The sequence below is a fragment of the Octodon degus genome, unplaced genomic scaffold (genome assembly GCF_000260255.1).
Source record: "Octodon degus isolate 3935 unplaced genomic scaffold, OctDeg1.0 scaffold00373, whole genome shotgun sequence".
Lineage (NCBI taxonomy): Eukaryota > Metazoa > Chordata > Mammalia > Rodentia > Octodontidae > Octodon > Octodon degus.
In genome coordinates, this window is record NW_004524949.1 from 146,575 (window position 1) to 166,007 (window position 19,433).

General features: G+C 45.6%; 1 protein-coding gene across 4 annotated transcripts in view; it reads right to left on the reverse strand.

The window, feature by feature from the left end:
- The window catches only part of Gab3 (GRB2 associated binding protein 3), an 83,850-nt gene that overhangs the window by 32,123 nt on the left and 32,294 nt on the right, over positions 1 to 19,433 (reverse strand). For 3 of the 4 annotated variants that reach the window (XM_023708470.1, XM_023708469.1, XM_023708473.1), the window contains exons 2-8: positions 16,152 to 16,455; positions 13,563 to 13,782; positions 12,609 to 13,078; positions 6,783 to 6,838; positions 5,860 to 6,079; positions 3,513 to 3,594; positions 2,281 to 2,383 (exon numbers count right to left, since the gene is read on the reverse strand). In XM_023708470.1, coding sequence (XP_023564238.1) covers positions 2,281 to 2,383; positions 3,513 to 3,594; positions 5,860 to 6,079; positions 6,783 to 6,838; positions 12,609 to 13,078; positions 13,563 to 13,782; positions 16,152 to 16,455 — 1,455 coding nt within the window. The remainder of the gene's footprint in view (positions 1 to 2,280; positions 2,384 to 3,512; positions 3,595 to 5,859; positions 6,080 to 6,782; positions 6,839 to 12,608; positions 13,079 to 13,562; positions 13,783 to 16,151; positions 16,456 to 19,433) is intronic. The other variant, XM_023708472.1, reaches the window with a different exon arrangement.

The window sequence follows — 19,433 nt, forward strand, 5'->3', positions numbered from 1 at the left end:
CCTTAGAAGGCTAGGGCCAAAATGTTGGCTTTCCTTGTATCCCTCCTTTTTCTCTAATTTTGGTCTGCAAACTTAGGTTGTTAACCATCCAGAAGAAAAGGCAATGTGTTAATTATTGAAACTGTCCTGCCAATTTTGTTTGAAACTGTCTCATTGCTATTTGTTTCTCAATAAAATTGAAAATATACTAAAAAAAGAAAATTGGAGTGAGAAAAAATCACATATGCTTATATTATGTTTAGTATTTAGAATTTTCTATAATTCCACAAACATTTAAAGAAGAATCTCCAGTAAGACTTGTATACCAATAGAACAAAACCTGTGTTTCAGCCCCTGGCCTTAATTTTTACAATCAGATCAGACATTTTTTTTCAAAAAGGGTTAAGATTAATATACATCATTATGTGTAAAATAAAAATCAAATTATATTACTTCTGAGTAGTATGCTGGCCTGTTCTGTGGCACAAAGGAAATAATATAAGTCATATTCATTTGAGCCTGTCTTATTACTCAAGTTAAAAAGAAAAGAGAGAGAGGACGGTCGAGATAGCTCAGAAGCATAAGCACCTGCCTAGCAAGTGCAAGGTCCTGACTTTGATCACAAGTAACAAAAAAACAGAGAGAGAGAGAGAGAGAGAGAGAGAGAGAGAGAGAGAGAGAGAGAGAGAGACAGAGACAGAGACAGAGAGAGAGACAGGAGAGAGAGACTGGAGAGAGAGAGACAGAGACAGAGACAGAGAGACAGGCAGAGAGAGAGAGAGAGAGAGAGAGAGAGAGAGAGAAAGAGAGAGAGAGAGAATTGAATGTCCTAAGACACTAAGGTCTTTGTACTGAGCTACACTCCAACACTTTGTCTGTCTGTCTGTCTGTCTGTCTGTCTGTCTGTCTGTCTGTCTGTATCTATGTGAAGCAGGGTCTTGCTAAGTTTCCTGATCTGGACTTAAACTTGGGATCTTCCTGTCTCAGCCTCTTAGAGTGCTAGAATTACAGGTGTGTAGCAGCACACGCAGCATAAAACAGCCTTTAAATACTTTTATGTGTCAGTTTCCTGCTGTTGCCTTCAGCTGTGTTCCTGGTTCTTCAACTGCTGTACTGCTTAGCAATGTACAGTCGCTGACTAGTGATTACAGACTCAGGCAAACAGTCAATCCTTAAGTGTGCTGTTAATGAAATCCTGATCTTTCCCACAACTGGAAAGATCAGAAGGAAACTTCTGGTGTCTGAAATGACTCTGCACTTGCTTGCGTTAGGTTTTAGGTCCCCTTTCCTTTCTGTTCTCTGGAGACAGAACACAGCTGTTCAGCATCCTTTATAGGAGTGTTTTCTTCTAGAAATTTCCCAAGGGCCATTACAAAGTGTGAGAACTATTACGAGGAGCACAGAATATTTGTATATGAGTCACTTTCCATCTGCATATAGTTAAGCGCACTTACAGAACAATAGTTATCAAATAAAAAGGCAAAGCAGTGCACTGATTACTTCACTGGAGACTATTATTTCGATTTCCGAGTGCTTTTTATCCTCATGTGTAAGAGAGGACTGCCTTCTCAAGAGTGCATGGCATGGTGCCTTCAGCTTCATTCCTCCCAATTAATGCAGAAGTTCTAGAGTTACTCATGTTTTCAAATTGGAGAATGGGCTAAGGTGCCTGCTACTGGCCAGAGGTGCTAAAAGTATCTTCAAAAACTCATGCTTCCAATGCCATGCAAGATGATGAGAACAGAAGGGACAGTGGGGCAGGTGGGAGACTTCAGGTTAATCAAAGGATTAGTGAGAGTGGTTAATCAAAGGATGGCGATAGCGGGCCTCCGTGCACCCCAGGGTACAAAAAGCGCCCATGACAGGAGTCTCCAGAGGCTGCCACATAACGGAAAAGCCTGGAGGCAGATGTTTTGGTAAAAGCAAGCATCTGAAATGTGCCGTTTTACATGTTCCACTCTGGAAACCCCAGGAATTACAAAGCTATTGGGGTCAAGAAAGACACCATGGCATTAGTGAAAAGAACTGCTGCCATTCCCATTTCCTGAGAACACAGGCTTTGGGCCTAGGTTCTCATGAAATGCTATGGCCTCAAAACAATACAACTAGCTGACTACTTCAGGAAAAAAAACAAGCTTTAAATGAATTTGTTCCCAACTGGAAACACTGTGACCTGGTTTTACAATCAAGTGATCATTTTAAGATTGCCCAGAGACTTTTGAGGAATGTGTTTTCTTTATAATGATCCCACAAGACTATAGAGTGGGGGAAGAAAAAAAAAAGACAGAAATATGGGATTACCATTTGAATGTAGCTTTCCTCCTCTTCTCTCGAAACAGGATTGGAAAAAAATCTTGCAGAATTAATACCATTTCTTTCTGGAGAAAGAAAGCTGGTTCGATTGCTAAAAACAAAAATACAGATGAGGTCAAAGCAATGTCTTACAGCTGCTCTGGAAGGCAGCCAGGAACTGACGGGACCCCGTGGGGTTTCAGCCCCCACACCTCCAAACCCAACTTCCATCCAGCCCAACAATTCCTAAAGAAACAGACTGCCCAGTAGCCCCATCCCAGGAAAGAGCATGGGGCTCCACCGCCCAGTCCTTCTATATCACACAGCTCATGAGCTCTGAGAAACACCAAAGCATCACGTCACTGAGCAAAAACCAAAACACTTCTTCGGGACCCTTTTGATTTTGACAGTAACCAGGAAAAGCAAGAAAGTGCCTCCATTCATCTGATAGAAAAACAAGCATTGGGGATTGATTTCTATCCTTCTCTTGAGTCAGAAGCAAAGGCTGAGTGCCTTTGCAGTTTTTCTGGGAAATTCTGGTTATTGTAAGTTTCTGCTTTACAAAGTGTCTATGTTCTGTGGCACTTAGAGTGAGCCAGGAAACTCCTGGGCCAACCTCAGCACTAAAAATATAGCTTCTTAAAAGGTGAGATGAAAGAGTGCAGACGCATGTTTACATTTGTGTCTCTAGCCCAGGAACCCTCCTGCCTTTTCTGAGAGCAGCACTTCTTCTACCCTAGTCACAAAATCAGTCTTTGAGAAGTCCTTCTGGGAGACCTGATCCCAATCCCTGAGCCACAGCGGATTTCAATCTGGCTGCAGTCACACAATTCCATCTTCTCAGGAACTGAGGTGGGACTGAGAAAGAGCCCATCTCTGATGACACTGCAACTGAAGCATGTCACCCAGCTTGGGAGTTACGGTACATCTTTGGTCAGTAGGGACTGAACAACAAAGAAAATAGTTCCGGAAAGACAGAGGAATGAACAGATGTGAGTGGTGGGGCAGATGTGAGAAAAAGAGAGGAAAATACTTCGAGGTCCCAGTAGTACTCTATTTCCTGGTTCTAGTATCTTGCAAACCCAGTTGCATTTCTTCCTTTGTAACTTATACACAACTTCTGGCTCTTGATAGTAAACTTGGGCCTTCCCTTGATTTACTTAAGATCAAGTGGGCTTCCACTACAAACAGGTTAAGTAAGACCAGAGGTGTCTGGGCCACTTTGGCAACCGGTGGCTTACCAAGGCACAGTGCAGGTCCTGGTTAGAGATGTGTGCTCCCGGATGATGGAGAGGCTTCTCAGGTCCAAAGGAGGCGGCCGCGCTACAAGACAGTGTACCACATGGTGGTGAGTTCTCAGGCCAGAATCTGAAGACTGGGAAACAGAGGCGTTCCACTTTTCTAGCATACCAAGTCCAATTTACTAACAGGAAGCACTGCTGATGAGAGTGAGTGTCACTCTTCTGCTTTTCCCTGACTGTTGGGCAGGAGGAACAGTTACCAAGTCATTGGTCACTTTCCTTCCTGGAGGTAACAAGAAGAGGCTATACATTTAGGCAGCGCACATTTATTGAGAGCTGACTGCCTGTCGGTTCTAGGTGTTGGAGACACAGATGAACCAAAGAGATCCGGAGCAATCCCAATTCCCACCTCACATTCGACACGTTGGAGAGGCAGAGATGATCGCCACACTGTAGTCTCCCCACCTCCAGACCTATGTCCACTTGATGCGTCTTCTGCCTCGCACAGTTTTCCCTGTATCTCTGTGCAGTTACTCCTCTTCACATCTCAGCTCACTGTTCTCTGCATAGAGATTCCTCCTTTGAACTCCAGACAAGATCAGACCCCATGTGACAGGCCTCATGGCTTCCTGCACTTCTCCTTTATGGCTTTTCCCCAGCATGTGATGAAACATTCATCTGCACTCGCTTGACTCACGCCTAGACCATACATCATGACACCAGGGTTTTGCTTATCTGTCCACTGCAAAAGCCTGGGCATCCAGAGAGGCCCTTGGCAGCTGCCCTCATGGACCCACCCAGCTGCTTCAGTAGGACTACGGATCATGCAGCCCTGCTTTCTCCTGGACGCACAAGATTTCTGTCACATTTACCACCAGTTACCTACCAGCTTCACTACCCTCCCTCACATACCTTTGAGTCCATCAAACACTTTCTCTATTTCGGATCCTATACAATTGCACTGTTCAAATTAGTGACCTATAGCAACTATACCAGTATATGTAAATGTACTGAAATTAAATAAAATTAAAGTTCAGCTGTTCAGTCACACTAGTCACATTTCAAATTTTCAACAGTGACGTTTCCATCATCATAGAAAGCTCCGTTGGATGGTATTGCTATTAGAAAATTAGTTGAGGGCCAGAGAGATAGCTCAGTGGTCTAAAACGCCTGCTTAGGCAAGCTTAGCCAGACTCCGGGGATTGTGGTTCGATCCCTGGCACCACATGCTGTGCCAGTCCCAGCCTCAGGATGGGCTGAGCCACAAAAAAAAAAAAAAAAAAAAAGAAAATTAGTTGAGCAAGACGACGATACCTGTCTTAAGGCTACAGGCTCCTATGGAATTGTTTCTGACCAGAACAGGTAGTTATGTCCTCTACACCTCATAAGACAATCCATTCATCTCATGATCCTTATTTTTCTTCCAGGTGGTTCTTCACCTTCCTCCCGCTCTGAGTGAAGAGCTCTCCTTGCTGTCCATGCCGGCCAGTGCCTAGCACAGCACTACACCTGTGACTGATGCCCTGACTCAAGCCCAGAGGGGTGTGAGCAGGTGGATCAGGCACAAGGAGGGGCTTAGGCAGGAGGTTTGAGCATTCCTACCTCCAGTGGCAGTTTTTCCAAAGAGCAATGAAAGGTGAGGAAAGGCCAGATGGGTTGTCAGAGATCCCAGTCATACCGAATGCTCCCCTGTGTCCACACAACCCACTGGGCAGGTGAGGGATGGGCAGAAATAAAATGAAAAGGCCACTTTGCCATGCCCCTTCTCATTCCCTCTTATTCCATCTCCCTGTCGGTCCCCACTGCTGAGCAGACCAGGAAAGCTGCCTGAGGGGAGCAGTACAAAGCTGCAATCTTCTGTGGGTGCACAGGAGTCAGGCTGCCCCCTGCTTATGCGCTCTTCTGTCCCCAGTCACCTCTGCTCAGAGCACACAGGACATGAATCAAAGGCCAGGAGCTTGGCACTGAGATTTTATTCAAGCATTGTCTACATGAGGATTCTAGACAGGTTCCATTCTGATCTAGCCTCACTTCTGATCCATCCTCACTTATTCTGGTCCATCTCATTTATTCCTGGGCTTTTGTAAGGGAATCAGTCAAAGAGGAGCCCCTGAAATAAAACTGGATTCACAGGCTGCAACTGCAGGACCACAGCACCCAAAAAGTCCCCTAACTCCCTTGATCACATTATAGAGCAGCAAAGTGCTCCCACCCTTTCCATTCTATCCCAGCCACATCTTGCTCACCCTTGTACTTTGCAGCAAGTACAAAGGATTGTCTCTCCAGTGATACCTGCCCAGGCAGGCCTAGGCCTCTGGTACACAGCAGGCCTGGCCCAGTGCCTTACCTTTCCTTTGAGGCTTGAGGTCTCTATTCACTGGAGGAGGTTCCAAGTCTGCAGGTAGTTTGGGCAGTAGGCTTGAGATGCTTCCTGAGCCCATCGGGATGTAGTCATCCTGGCGGCAGAGGGGGCCAAGACTAGATGCCATGGCCTGGGGACTCATGGGTATGTAGCTGTCTTCAGCGCTGGCTACAGCTGTGGGGTACATTGGGGAGCACCTACAAGGCTGCAAAAGAATAAGTACAGGTTGGAAAATGCAGATTAGTCATGGAAACCACTAACAGAGGGAGCTGAGGCTGTGCATATGGTTTCAGTTCCAAATTGCCTCAAAGTAAGTCTGAACATCCCAGGGAGGTAGAACAAGCCATAACTAAAGTTCTGTCTATGAACTCAATGTGTGAGTATGGGTGCTAAGTCTCCTAGACTGCAGCTATAAGACTGAGGGCTATGAATTTATATAAACGCTTTAAGTCCAACATGGGTTTAATGGGAACCCCAAGTAGACAAATGTCTTGACCATTAGAATTCTTTCTGGAGTGCAGTGAGATAGCTCAGCAGACTAAGCGCTTGCTTAGGGCAGTGCAGCGGCTAGGGTTTGATCCCTGGCACCACATGCCACGCTGGCCCTGCCCCGGGCTTGCTGAGCCAGGGATGGAGTCCCAGCATGGTGGTGCATGCCTGTGATCCCAGCACTAGGGAGGCAGAAAACAAGAGGATCACTATGAGTCCAAGCTGCGTAGTGAGGCCCGGCACAAAGAAAAAGCAGAATTCTTTCTGGAGCCAAGTCCAGGGATTTCCACAAACAGTTCAAGTCTTAAAGTGAGACTCGAAAACTCTGCACAGAGTCAGAGTAAAGAACCTCAATAGAGTTGCAAAACGTGGAACTGGCTGTTTTCACTTAGATGGAAGCTTAAAGTGACCCAACTTACCAGATTTAAACTGAGCCGCTTGTCTCGGTGTCTTAAGGATTGGCCTTCTACATCAGCTGCAAGAAATGAGGTGGACAACACCAACTGAAACGGGTCCGAGCCTCTCTACACTCCAAGGACCACACGCGCAGCTCCAGAGAGGAAAAGAAACATAACACGTAATTTCTGTGCATGGGCTCCTATTGAGTCTACCTTGGCAATGAGAACAAATTCCCACACAGACAGCAAATCAGACCAGACTTTGAAGTTTCTATTTGGTGGCTTCGTGTCTCCCTGTGATTGAGGAAGAGATACAGTAAGCACTTTAGTCCCTTTCATGTTGCTGAGACACAACACCCAACACCTGCAACTTACAGGAGGACAGGGTTACTTTGGCTCATAGTCTCAGAAGTTTCAGAAGTGTCAGTGTTACATGGTTGGCCAGCTCCTGGGCAGGAATGACATGGCAGAGACACATAATGGCGCAAAGACTGCTTGTGTCACGTGCCCAGGAAGCAAGGAGAAAAGGGAGGAAATGAGGAAAGAGGCCACAGCCCAGTGAACCACCAGCACCCAAGCCCCACCTCTGAACACGTGAGGCTTTTGGGGGACATTAGAGATCTAAAGCACAACAGCAAGTAATTACCAGATGTTTGTTTCATTGCTCACAGGAGCTCAGAGATGGGCAGGTAGCCTAGGGAGGAGAGACGAGAAGTCTAAGCTATGCTTTGCAATGAACAGCAAAATGAGCTGAATAAAAAAGCACTGGCATTGGGGAGCAGTGCCAAGGGCCCTGCTGAGATCTGTGGGCATGAAGCAGAGACAAGCAGCCATAAACACTAGCTGGGTACTGGCATGCAAAGCGATGACGACTGCGCTGAACTAGGATTAGAAACAGGCCAGACGACTGCGACAAGCACTGAGAAGTAGAAAGTTAGAACAGCTGTTGACTTGCAAGAGGAAATGTCCAGAAGGTATACCATTCCATAAAGGCCAGCATTATGCCCAAACCAAACACAATGTAAGAAGAAAAGAACCTACAGAACAATATAGCTCATAAGCATAAATGTAAAGTTTCTCAACAAAATATAAACAATATATGTAATCCAACACTACAGAAAAATAATTATATACCATAACCACATGGGACTTACCCCAGCTAAGCAAGGATTATTTAACATTTGAAAATAAGCTAACATAGCCCATCACATAAAAAAGGAAAGAAAAACCCATGATTATCTCCATAAATAAAAAGCATTGAGCACAATCTAAAACCCATTCATGAAAAAAAAAAAAACCTCTCAGTAAACTAGAATGCGGAAGAACTTCTTTAACATGATAAAGAATATCTACCAAAAATACCCCAAATAGGTTAGATATACAGCTACTTTCTCTTAGTTCAATGAGAAGAAAGATTTGTACTGATAGTGTTTAGACAAGACATCATGTCTGCATCTTGTACTCTGAATAACTACTACGAAGACAACACTATGCCATTTATTAATGATTGTAACTGTCCTACTAAACTGCTTTGAAACTGTCTCATTGCTACTTCTTTCTCAATAAAATTAATAAAAAAATTTTAAATAACAAAACCCTATTGCCAACATACTTAACAGTGAGAAAGTCAGAACTTTGCCCCTAAATCCAAGAATAAAGCAAGTGTGCTGCTTCTCCACAGTGCTTTTAAACACTGAACTGAAAGTACTACTTAAGTCAACAAGATAAGCAAAGGAAGAAAAAGGTATGCAGACTTGGAGGGAAAAAAGAATCTGTCCTTGTTGACAGATGACATGATATGTAGAAAGTTTGAAAGAATCAGCAAAGAACCTCCAGGATATAAGGTTAATATTCAAAAGACAACCACTTTCTATATAACAGCAATGAAGAAGTATAATTTGAAATGAAAAATCCAAAACCACATTTGCACTGATACCTCCCTAAATTGAAATTGACTTATTTAGTTATAAATCTAATAATTTATGTACATGAGGAAATGTACAAAATTCTGATAAAACATACTGAAACTATCAATAAACAGAAATTCCATATTCTTGGATAGGAATACTCAATAGTGTTAATATGTCAATTCTTCCCAACCTGATCTATAGATTCAGTGTAATCCCAATCATAATTCATCCAGATGTTATGGGTATATGAACAAAATATTCTTAACATCTATATGGAGAGGCAAAAGCATATAAAGTATCAACATAATATTCAAAGGCAAGAACAAAATTGGAGAACTGACACTATTCAACTTCAAGGCTGACCCTATAGCAACAGTAATCAAAACAGTGCAGTATTCATGAAAGAACAAATAGATCAGTGGACCAAGAATAGAGGACAAGGAAATAAACACACATGAAAATAGTCAACTGATCTTTGACAAAGGAACAGAAGGAATATGACGTACAAAATATATCATACTTGCAATGAATGGTGCAGGAACTCAACATTCACATGCAAAAACAGAATCTAGAATTAAATCAGAATGGAGTACAGAACTAAATGTAAAATGTAACACTACCCAATTCTTGAAGATAATGTGGGAGAAAGTCTAGATTAGTTCATGTTTGGCAATGACTTTTTAGATATAACACCAAAGATATTATCCATGAAAGAAATAGCTGATAAGCTGGATATCATTACAATTTAAAATTTCTTCTCATTGAAATACATTATGAAGATAACGTAAAGGCGAATCATACATGGCAAAATATTTACAAAAGAAGACACATTTGATAAAAGACTTCCATAAAATGTACAAAGAACTCTTAAAATCCAATGATAAGAAAGCAAATGACCTTATTAAAAATGGCCCGACATCTCATGAAGGACTATATAGGGATGGTAAGGAAGCCTGTGAGAACATGCTGCACGTCATATGTTGTCAGGGAGATAAGGTCGTGTGTGCCGGGATGGCTGAAAGCCAGAACATGGACCACTGTGTGCTGGTGAGGCTATGGCGCAACAGAAACTCTCCCTCCTTGCCAGTAGCAGTGCCAAGTGCTCATGCTGGAAGGCCGCATGGCACGTGCAAGAGAATGCAAGCGAAGCGTGTGTCACGCTAACCTCGAAGGGGATTAAACCCTTCTGAAATGTGAGGTCTGACATCCTCAAACTCCTAGGGGATCACACAATACAGGGGGGAAGGTCGTTGTGTCCTTAACCTTGGCAGTAGAGCCTGGATAGCATACCAAAAGCACAGATGAGAAAATCAAAAATAGGTAAGTGCGACTGCATCAAAACAGCATCTGCACAGCAAAGGAAACAACAAGGTAAAAAGGCAAGGTGAAGACTGGGAGAAAATATTTGCAAACCACTTATATGATGAAGCATTAATATTCAGAATATACATAAGGAAAATCTCTCAGTAACCAAAAGTGGCCTGATCTTAAAATGATCAGCTGACCTATGGGGATAGTCCCAAGAAGAAAACCTACAAATGGCTGGCCAACATATTATCAAATGTTCAGCATCCCTCATCATCAGCACAATTCAAATCAAAATCACAGCATGATATCACTTCACCCCATGAAGGACAGCTAATATCAAAAAGGTTGAAAACAGCAAGTGCTGAGCAGGCTGTGAGGAAAGGAAACCCTTACACATGGTTGGTGGGAAAGTAAACTCACACAGTCCCTATGAAAAACAGCATGAGGTTTCCTCAAAACATCAAAACCAGCATTATGGTCTGATCTAGCAGTCCCAGTCCTGAGTGGATACCCGGAGGAAATGAAATCAGTGTCAAAAAGGCAGCACCCGTGATACGGAATCAAGCAAGGACGTGACAGTTGGATGGGTAGAGGAAATGTGGCATGCACACACACGTGCACTTTCACACAATTACACACAGACAATTTCCATCTTTATCTATATCGATGCATGTATAGGCACACATGGCAAAGAGTATTATTACCCATGAAACGAGGGAAGTACTGGGCTACGGGGGTGGCTCAGTGCCGGAGCAACTCCTTAGCATGCACAGGACCCTGCATACAATCTGCAGCACCACTACAAAAGAATATTCTGCAATTTGAAGCAACATGAGACTAGAGAAAAAAATCCACCAAAGACTGAAGGCTGCATTGTCCCACTTATTTATGAAGCCTAAAATGTCAAACTTGTAGCACGGCTGTTGTCAGGGGCTGAGGGCAGTGAGGACATAGGGAGACGCTGGGAAAGGTTGGGAAGGTAGCACGCTCTGGCGGTCTAACATATGGGAGGGTGGTGATGAGCGTGTCAGTGAACTTGTGTGTCATAATCACTGCACAGTGCGTGCACACAGCAAATCATCACATGATATGTCAACATACACAATCTTGACTCGTAAAGTAAGTAGTTTTTAAAAAATAGCTGTATAAATGGTCGGCTATTTCTACCGACCTACTGTTCGTCGGTTGGAAAACTTGATATTTCTACAATGTCAAGCCTTCATGTATGGAGGTCAGTGGGGAAAGGGGAGCAATAAACCTGCCCTGCTCTTTGTGCTTCAATCTAATTCATTTTATGCTTTCTTTGGCTTTGTGTAAAAGAATACAATGAAGAATACAAAATGAAGCTGATTCGTGTCTGCCTTCAAGTGGAAATTATGCCAATACTTTATTCTTACATCAGAGCGCTTGGGTTCCTTCTCCTCCTTTTTTTTTTTTTTGCGGAACCGGGGATTGAACTCAGGCCCTTGCATTTGCCAGGCAAGCACTTATTCTACTGAGCTGTCTCCCCGGCCCCTCTCCTCCTTACTCTATTATTTTCCTGGTATTGTCAGAAGGAAGACAAATGTGTAAAAGTGCCATCACTGGGACCTCAGGAGAGGTCTCTGCCGGACTGACTTATTTCTTCAGTCCTAATGAGAGATTTGAAAACTAATTTGCATTTCTTACACTTTCCATAATTCCTTTAAAACATGGCTTTAGTAGGTGGTGGTGTGAAGGTGGTGATTATATTTATATGGATGGAGAGAGAGACAGAGAATTGGTTCTCGTGTCTGTCTGTGGATGGGGCCACCCTTGGTTGGTCAACTCATGGCAGAAAGGTACAGAGACCTGGAGGAACAGTGAAGAAGAAATCACCCCAAGGTCACATTGAGGCTGCTTGTATGAACTGGTACCAAGCAGCTTCTGAAGGCCACAAAGGCCTGAATGGGAAGAAAGGGGTGGCACAGGAGATGGAACTGTACTCAAATTTCAAATCAACCTCATGAAGATGATGGCTTTACAGAATGTGCAAAAGAAGGCTCTGAGAGGGTGTGCCAGAGGCAAAGCTGGGTCAGAATCACCCTGATGGGGGAAACTTGCTCAAAAGCCGCATCACTAATGTACAGGCAGGAACTAGAACGAACATGCCAAGTGGGGGGAGAAAGGAGCACAGCCCGTGGGATGGTTGAGTGATGTAAGGATCTAGGCCTAGAGTCTCAGGGCTCACTACGCACAGCAGGGGCTAAGAAGGGAGTAGGGCCGAGCTGATGCAAAAGACATCACCTTCTGTATCAGTTGTGTCCTCTAGTGACTCGGGACCAACGTTAGCAACTCAGAGGCAGCTGAGGGGCCCACTACTTAGGCAAAGACACATGTGGAATAACCCGTCCCAAAAAGCCAGGGCTCCAGCTGTTTGCACTGTGGACAGCAAGCCTAGCATTTCTCCCAGTGGCCAGGCTCAAGGGAGGATGGGGATACCCAGCAGCAGGCCAATATCACCTTCAAGCTGTGCACTTCGTTCAGGGGCACACTGTTGAACAAGGAGCACTGAGCAGTGTCCTCATGTGGACACAGGCGTGAAGAAGAGCTGGACGCAACAGTCCTATTCAGGTTCCCCGAGGCCCAGATCACAGCATTCGACACTTACCTTTCCAGGCCCTAATGTGGTCTAAACCAGACAGAGAGATTCTCCTGGGTACCAGGGTACATTCTGGCTTCCTGCTGCTGCTATCCCCAGTCCGTGACAGCTGCTCTTCTGGGCGTGGTTCAGAGAGGTGGCTTGGCTTGGGGGGGCGGGGCGGTGGAGTGTTGCACATGATGGCTAGTTCTTTTGCCCCATAGGGCAGAGAAACTTGATTTTTATCTGCCTGATTGGTGGAATGTATGGATGTTTCCAGCAGCGATGAAGAAGACCAGTGGTCCCTGGGCGGCCCATCGATTTCTCTGTTCCAGAGCAGAGCAGCCTGGGGTCTTGTGGAAGGCACCTCCTGAAATCCATTCCCATAGCGTGATGGGTACATCAAGTTACTGGAGGCTAGTGACTGCAGGCCATCCACAAAAACATCATCAAACGAAGTCTGTTCCAATGAGCGGTCTGAGTTTGAGCAGCTATCACATCTGGCGGGAAGGCCGAGGGAAGAAAAGCATGGAAGTCTGGCTGAAATGCACTTCTCCATGTGCCACAAAACCCACACTGGCCTATTCCCATCCCTCCAACCCCGCCTTTGATTCTACTTGCACAGCCACATTCCCACTGCGACCCTCAGTGTGTAGGAAAAAATGACTTACACGTTTTTTTCATCCTCCAAAGTAAATATATACATGATAGAAATGAAAGCCCCAATTCTGAAATATGTTATCATTCTGTTTAGTATAAAGCTTGTCTTTCATGGTGGTGGGCTGTGACCTGTCCCACGTTGACTGTGGCAGGGGAGAGGTGAGGACACACCCACTAGAAAACACTCCTACTAAAAGCGCATGTGCTGAGGCGCCCGGAGCATGTCTCGGAGACAGAAGCCACGGGGCGGGGGACAGCAAAGGGGCAGTGCACAGAGGCAGCTCGCAGGAGGCCGGGCTCACACTCTGCCCAGCACAGGCCTACCTCCTCGGCTGCAGTCTTCCAGTCTTGCAGTCGGACAGAGCCAGGTAATCAGGAAGGAAGAGAAACCCTGACTCACTCCTGCTTTCCTCAGCAGCTGTGGCGTTAGTGCTTGGGTCATCGCTTGGCAAGGAGGAGCTGGCAGCGCGGGTGGCAGGAAGGGAGCTGGCAGGGCACGGCTGGAGGGAGGGAGGTGTGTGAGCGAGGCTCTCCGTGGAATCTGCTGGAGAAACCATTTCCCAGCTTAGTGTTTTCAGAACAGCTCTAGCACTCACTCAGAATGGCTCAAGCAGCATGTAAGAAGCCAAATAGAAGATGCAAATCACAGCTGGTGTTTGTCCTGATGGAAGAGACCATTTCCCCAAGCTATAAACAATGTCTGGGAAAGAAGGCCAATGTTCCAACAGAGAAGTGTTGAATCAATTAAGAGTAAAAAAACAACAAAACAAAAAACCAACGTTCCTGCCTAAAAATCTGTAGTGAGTCCACACAGTTCTAATGGCTCTCTGCACTAGCCCTGCGTCAGTGTTTATTCACTCAATAAATATACACATATGTACACACATATACTTCTGCATAACAAATCTGTGTGTATATACTCACATACGCACTTATGCAAAGCTGTATGTACACATGGATCCATGAGACATGATCAAAATCTAGTATATGTTTACATTTTTAAAATTTATTACAGTAAAAGACACAATGCGATGAATCCTCCAAATCCTCTGTCCCTTTCACCATACTCATCCTACCATTTCTGCCATTTTTTGAAGGAGCAGCTTTAGATGTTGTGTTGTGTCTGCCTTGATGTCCCGAACCACTTCACAGTGTTGCCCCTTCACGGTCATTTTGACTTTGGGAAGAGCCAGAAGTTGCACAGTGCCAGAGTTGGTGCCTGAGGGGAGGGCCGGCACTCCGTGACGCTCCTGGGGCCTGCCTTGCTCTTGGCTGGTGCTCAGTGCACTGTTCACTCTAGTTTTGGCTACATCTCATAAAGACACTCAAGAGAAAAGACTCCAGAAGTGCTTCAAAAAGTGGCCAGAATGATGGGATAAGTGTGATGTGATGGAGTCCTCTGGGGGTGTTCATGACACTTCTCCTTTACTGTAATACCTTTTTATTTAAATATTCCAGGGCCAGGGAGATGGCTCAGCAGAATAAGCGTTTCCCTGGCAAGTGCAAGGGCCTGAGTTTGATCCCCGGTTCAGCCCCCCACCAAAAAAAAGCAAAAATAAACATTCCCATATATTTTGGCCATACATGTATATGTACTCCATGTACCATTTCAGGTAGAATTTGGTACTGTCTGAGGTTTTAGGTACTCACCATTGGCCTTTGGAATGTATTCTCTGCAACTAAAGGGGGCCCACTATATGTGCAGAGCCACAGAAGGCCATCCCAACGCTGTTCTCACGTGAAGAGCACTTGGCCCATATATTCTCCTCAGAACTGAGGGAGAGGGCTGGAGGGCAGTTTCCTGGCTCGCTCCAAGTCCATGCCAGAGAGGGCCTTTCTGGTTCTACCCGACGCCTTACTCAGTCTTCTTCCTTTTGGATTATTACGTACACCTGGCGTACACCCGTTTGGGGACAACTCTCAGGTGAGGAAAGAGGCAGAGGACACACAGAACAGAAGGCACCAATACGCATGTGCTTTGGGCTGAAGGCAGGGATTGGGGTGTGAAGAAGCTGCTCATGGAGGCCAGGTTCAGCTTATCACACTCGAGCCAGAACAGGCTACTGTGACAACGCAAGTCAGCTTCATCTGTTATAGCGAGGATAAAAGAATTTGCGATCCCATCATTTCCCTTTGTCTGAGTCCTCTCAAAGCTCAGCATTGTGCTGAATAGCCTCACTGAATAGGCTTCCCGGGCTCACAAGAGAAAGGGACTTTATCGTCAGCAAGAGCACGCTGCGACGGTCAGACGCAGCTGTGGGTGTCCATCGCCACCTAGTGTTACACACAGGTATTACGGGGGCAGACAAAACAGACAGTAACTATAGACTGTAAACTACAGGACTTAAGAGGTAAGATTTTTCTTTCTACTAGAATAAAAGGCCAAAAGAAACCACATGCAAAAGCCTATATTTGAATGCAAGTATGGTATGATAATGCCGATACATAACAACTACATGTAGGAAGGGATGGGAAGGGCCGGGTGCATGTGTGTGTGTCAGAAAAGAAAGACAGCCAGCCACAGACAGCCACAGCCAGAGAGAGAGAGAGAGAGAGAGAGAGAGAGAGAGAGAGAGAGACAGACAGAGAGAGAGAGACGGACAGAGACAGAGAGACAGAGACAGAGACAGAGAGACAGAGAGAGACAGAGACTCCTCCTGGGTCAGCTGCCCCCATGGCCCGCAGATATTGATCCAGATAAGATATAAAGCTCCTTTCTCCTGCAGAAATCTGCACCTCTCTGTGTGATCCTACCTTGTATGTTTGGACATGAGTCCTAGAAGCAGGTGAAAGAAGGCTATTTCTAGTGCTGGTGTATTTAGTCAGAACAGCTATGCTATGAATTAGCCCGCCCGGATACCCTCAGGGCAGCAGGGCTGCCATCCTTCACCACGTTTCTGCAGGAGCTCCTACCTGCACCGTCCTCCAGGCGGCCCAGGTTGCACACCTGACTGATGCTGTGCACCCACACCTGCATTTCTTCCTCCGTCTTGGCCACCAGGTAGAATGTGCGGGCAGTGGTCTTGACAATAAACACAAAATTGTTCTGGAACTCCTTCCGAACGAAGCCAGGACCCACATGTTTCCACACCGCACACTCGCTGAGGTCTATCACACGGATGGGCTTGCTGGAATGTTTGTTCCGGTAGTACTCCAACACATCAGGGTTGCCACACATGCGGCCCCGGCGGAGGACAAACCAGCGCTTGCGCCAGGCCTACAGAAGCAATTGAACAGGGAGTTATTGGATGAACTGCTCCTGTTTCTCAGGCTCTGCCCAGAACCTATGTAGTGGCAAGGATGGCAGGAAAGAAGAGACTCAGCCATTCCAATTATAAGACACTTTGTATATGCAGGCAGCTGTACCATCTATTCTGCTTTATTGTATGATTTCGGGCCAGCTCGCTGTTGGGAGTCTAGTGATGGGACTCACACCCTGCCTTTGTGCCTGTGGGAATCCCTTACTCGATGCAGGCCACTGGGCCAGTCTCCATGGACAGCCTGTCTGTACTTTCCACTGTGGTCACAAGTTGACAGCAAGGCTCTCGTCCATCAGAGACTCTCAGGGTAGTAACTGGCAAGTGGAGAGATTTATAACGCTGTGGTTTGCTTTCCCTTATAGTGGTAAGTGTGACAGCAGGAAGTGCAGGCTTCTGCCATGAGGTACGGTGACCAATGGAACAGGAAGTCTTTTGTGTCTCTAACTTCATTTATGCCTGACACTTGTATAAGCTCACCAGCTCTGAACATTTGGAGTGTCCCCTGTCTCTTTCCTGCTCAGGCGACATGAGATCCGAGGCAGTAGAGAATCCAAAGAAGTGCTGAAAAAGCCAAAGCAAAGGCTGGGCATCACAAAAGACCCAAAGCAGGCCTCGGAATGAAAAGCCCTTCCAGGACTCTGGCAACATGCAGCGCACAAGAGGGGTGGCAGGGTGCCGAGGCAAGGGTCCCCGGCTTTGTGACACATATAGAGCTCTGAGAAAGGCCTGGTCCTTGGGAGATAGAAGGCAGTATGGTCAAATCCCCATTTCTAAGACAGAATGAATAACAGTATGTTTGTATGTTCATGACGATGACCTAGGAAGGAGGGAAAAAGGACCACCTCCATAAATTCCTGTTGCAAAACAATGGCGCTGGACAGGAGGAGTGAAGCCCTAAAGATGAGGGAAGGAGCTCATCTTATTCTGCGGCTTGGAGGACAAGAGGTGGGGCCTTTGGCATCAACTGCAGTGACAAAGGGACTGCAGAATGGCATGCATACCTGCTGAGAAAAGCATCTATGGGGCTCCTGGGGTACCCCAAACTTTCCAAAGGCCACTCTGGTAGGGAAATGTGAAGAGGAACTTCGTTGAACTTCCCAAAAATTGCTTACAAAGAGGAACTCTAACTAAACCCAGAAACAAGTTTCATGCTAACTGCTCTTCCTGCAGGGGGAATGGTACATGTAAGTGCATACTGCACTGCTCGGTCAGCAGTGGTCTGCTTTGGAGCCCACCCATATGCTGGACATGGTGCAGCTGCGGGGAAGACACGTTGTGCAAGCCACAGGCCCTGCCACTCAGTCTTGTGGGCAGCAGGGGAAGTGGGCAGGTAGTTAAACAGACAATCGAAGTCAGTGAGATGAGTGCTACGATAAGGGGAAACCGAGACTCTGAGGGACACACAAGGGAGAAGCCTCTGTCAGATCAGTGTTTGGGGGAGGCTAAGCTGGGACTGAAGCAGGGCAGAGACAGGGGCATGTGCAAGGTACTCAAGCCAGCAAAGGCACAGCACTCAGGGTGAGTAGCTTGGTGGGGCTGCCAGGCACATGTGAGGAGGCAGAAGGAACAGAAGAAGAGTCACACAATAACCTGAGTACTATGTAACTGGGCCCTAATGTTAAACTATGCAAAATCTCCAGCATGGTCTTCCTCAGGGTTTTGAATATCCACTTAAAAGCTATGATTATGCAAAAGCAGAGAAAATGTGTCCTTGGTACTCTCTGTTAAGAAGGTCAAAGTCTCAGCTTCTTCAGTGGATAAACATGACACAAAACTTCTGCATAAGACACAGAATAAAAAAGCAAACTATGACTGCAAAAGATATTTGCAAACCACTTCTGATAGAGGGGTCATAGCTAAACTTTAAAAGGAACTCTTATGACTCCAGTGCAGAAAAAACCCAAAACAATTAAAGTGTATGAAAGAGCTAACCAGGCACAGTGGCACATTCCTGAAGCAGGCGGATTACATGTCTGAGCCCAGCCTGGGCAACTGGGTAAGTTCAAGGCCACCCTAAGCTACACAGTGCCCTCTCTCAAAACCAAAGTGAATAAAAGACCTGAAAGAAATTTCTACAAATAGGGATACAGCTGTGGCACAAGCACCTGCCTGGCAAGCACAATATCCAGAATTCAATTCCCAGTACAAAACAAACTAGCAAAAATGTAAAGTAAATCCTAGAAGTTTCTGTAAATAAGACGTACAAATGGCTAATGGGTAATAGCAAGATGCTCGATATCACTACTCCTTGAGGAAATGCACATTGAAACCACAATAAGATATCATCTCACCCCAGAGGGTGGCTGATAGCAGAACAAGTGCTGAAGAGGGTGCAGAGAAGAGGGAGCCTTTGTGCCCCGTGGGTGGGCACATGAACTGAGGCGGCCACTACGGAAAGCAGAATGAAAGTTCCCACAAAAACTAACAGAACCTCCGTATGACCCAGAAATCCCTCTTCTGGATATATCAAAGTATGTCCAACAACAGAGAAACAGAGAAAGCAAATGTAGTACAGTGACACAATGGAGTACTACTCTGCCTTGAATCATTTGTAGGAAAATGGGTGCACCTTGAGACTACAGAGCTAAGTGAAGTGCGTGAGACATCCAAGCCTCAGCAGCGCACGGTTTCTGTTGAATGAGTAACGCAGATCGTAAATAAAGAGCAAAATCAAAAAGACAAATAGTAGGAAACAGGAAGACAGATCTTCTGCAAATGCAAAAGGGATCAAGAAATGGAAGGAGGGGGAGAAAGGGAAGAAAAGAAGCTCCAAGATAGGGCATGTCCACGTGCTGACTGCCCACGAGGAGTATGATGACTAACAGAAAATAAAAAAATAAAAACAATGCAAGTAGGGCCGGAGAGATGGCTCAGTGGAATAAGCGCTTCCCTGGCAAGCGCAAGAGCCTGAGTTCAAACCCCAGTTCTGCAAAAA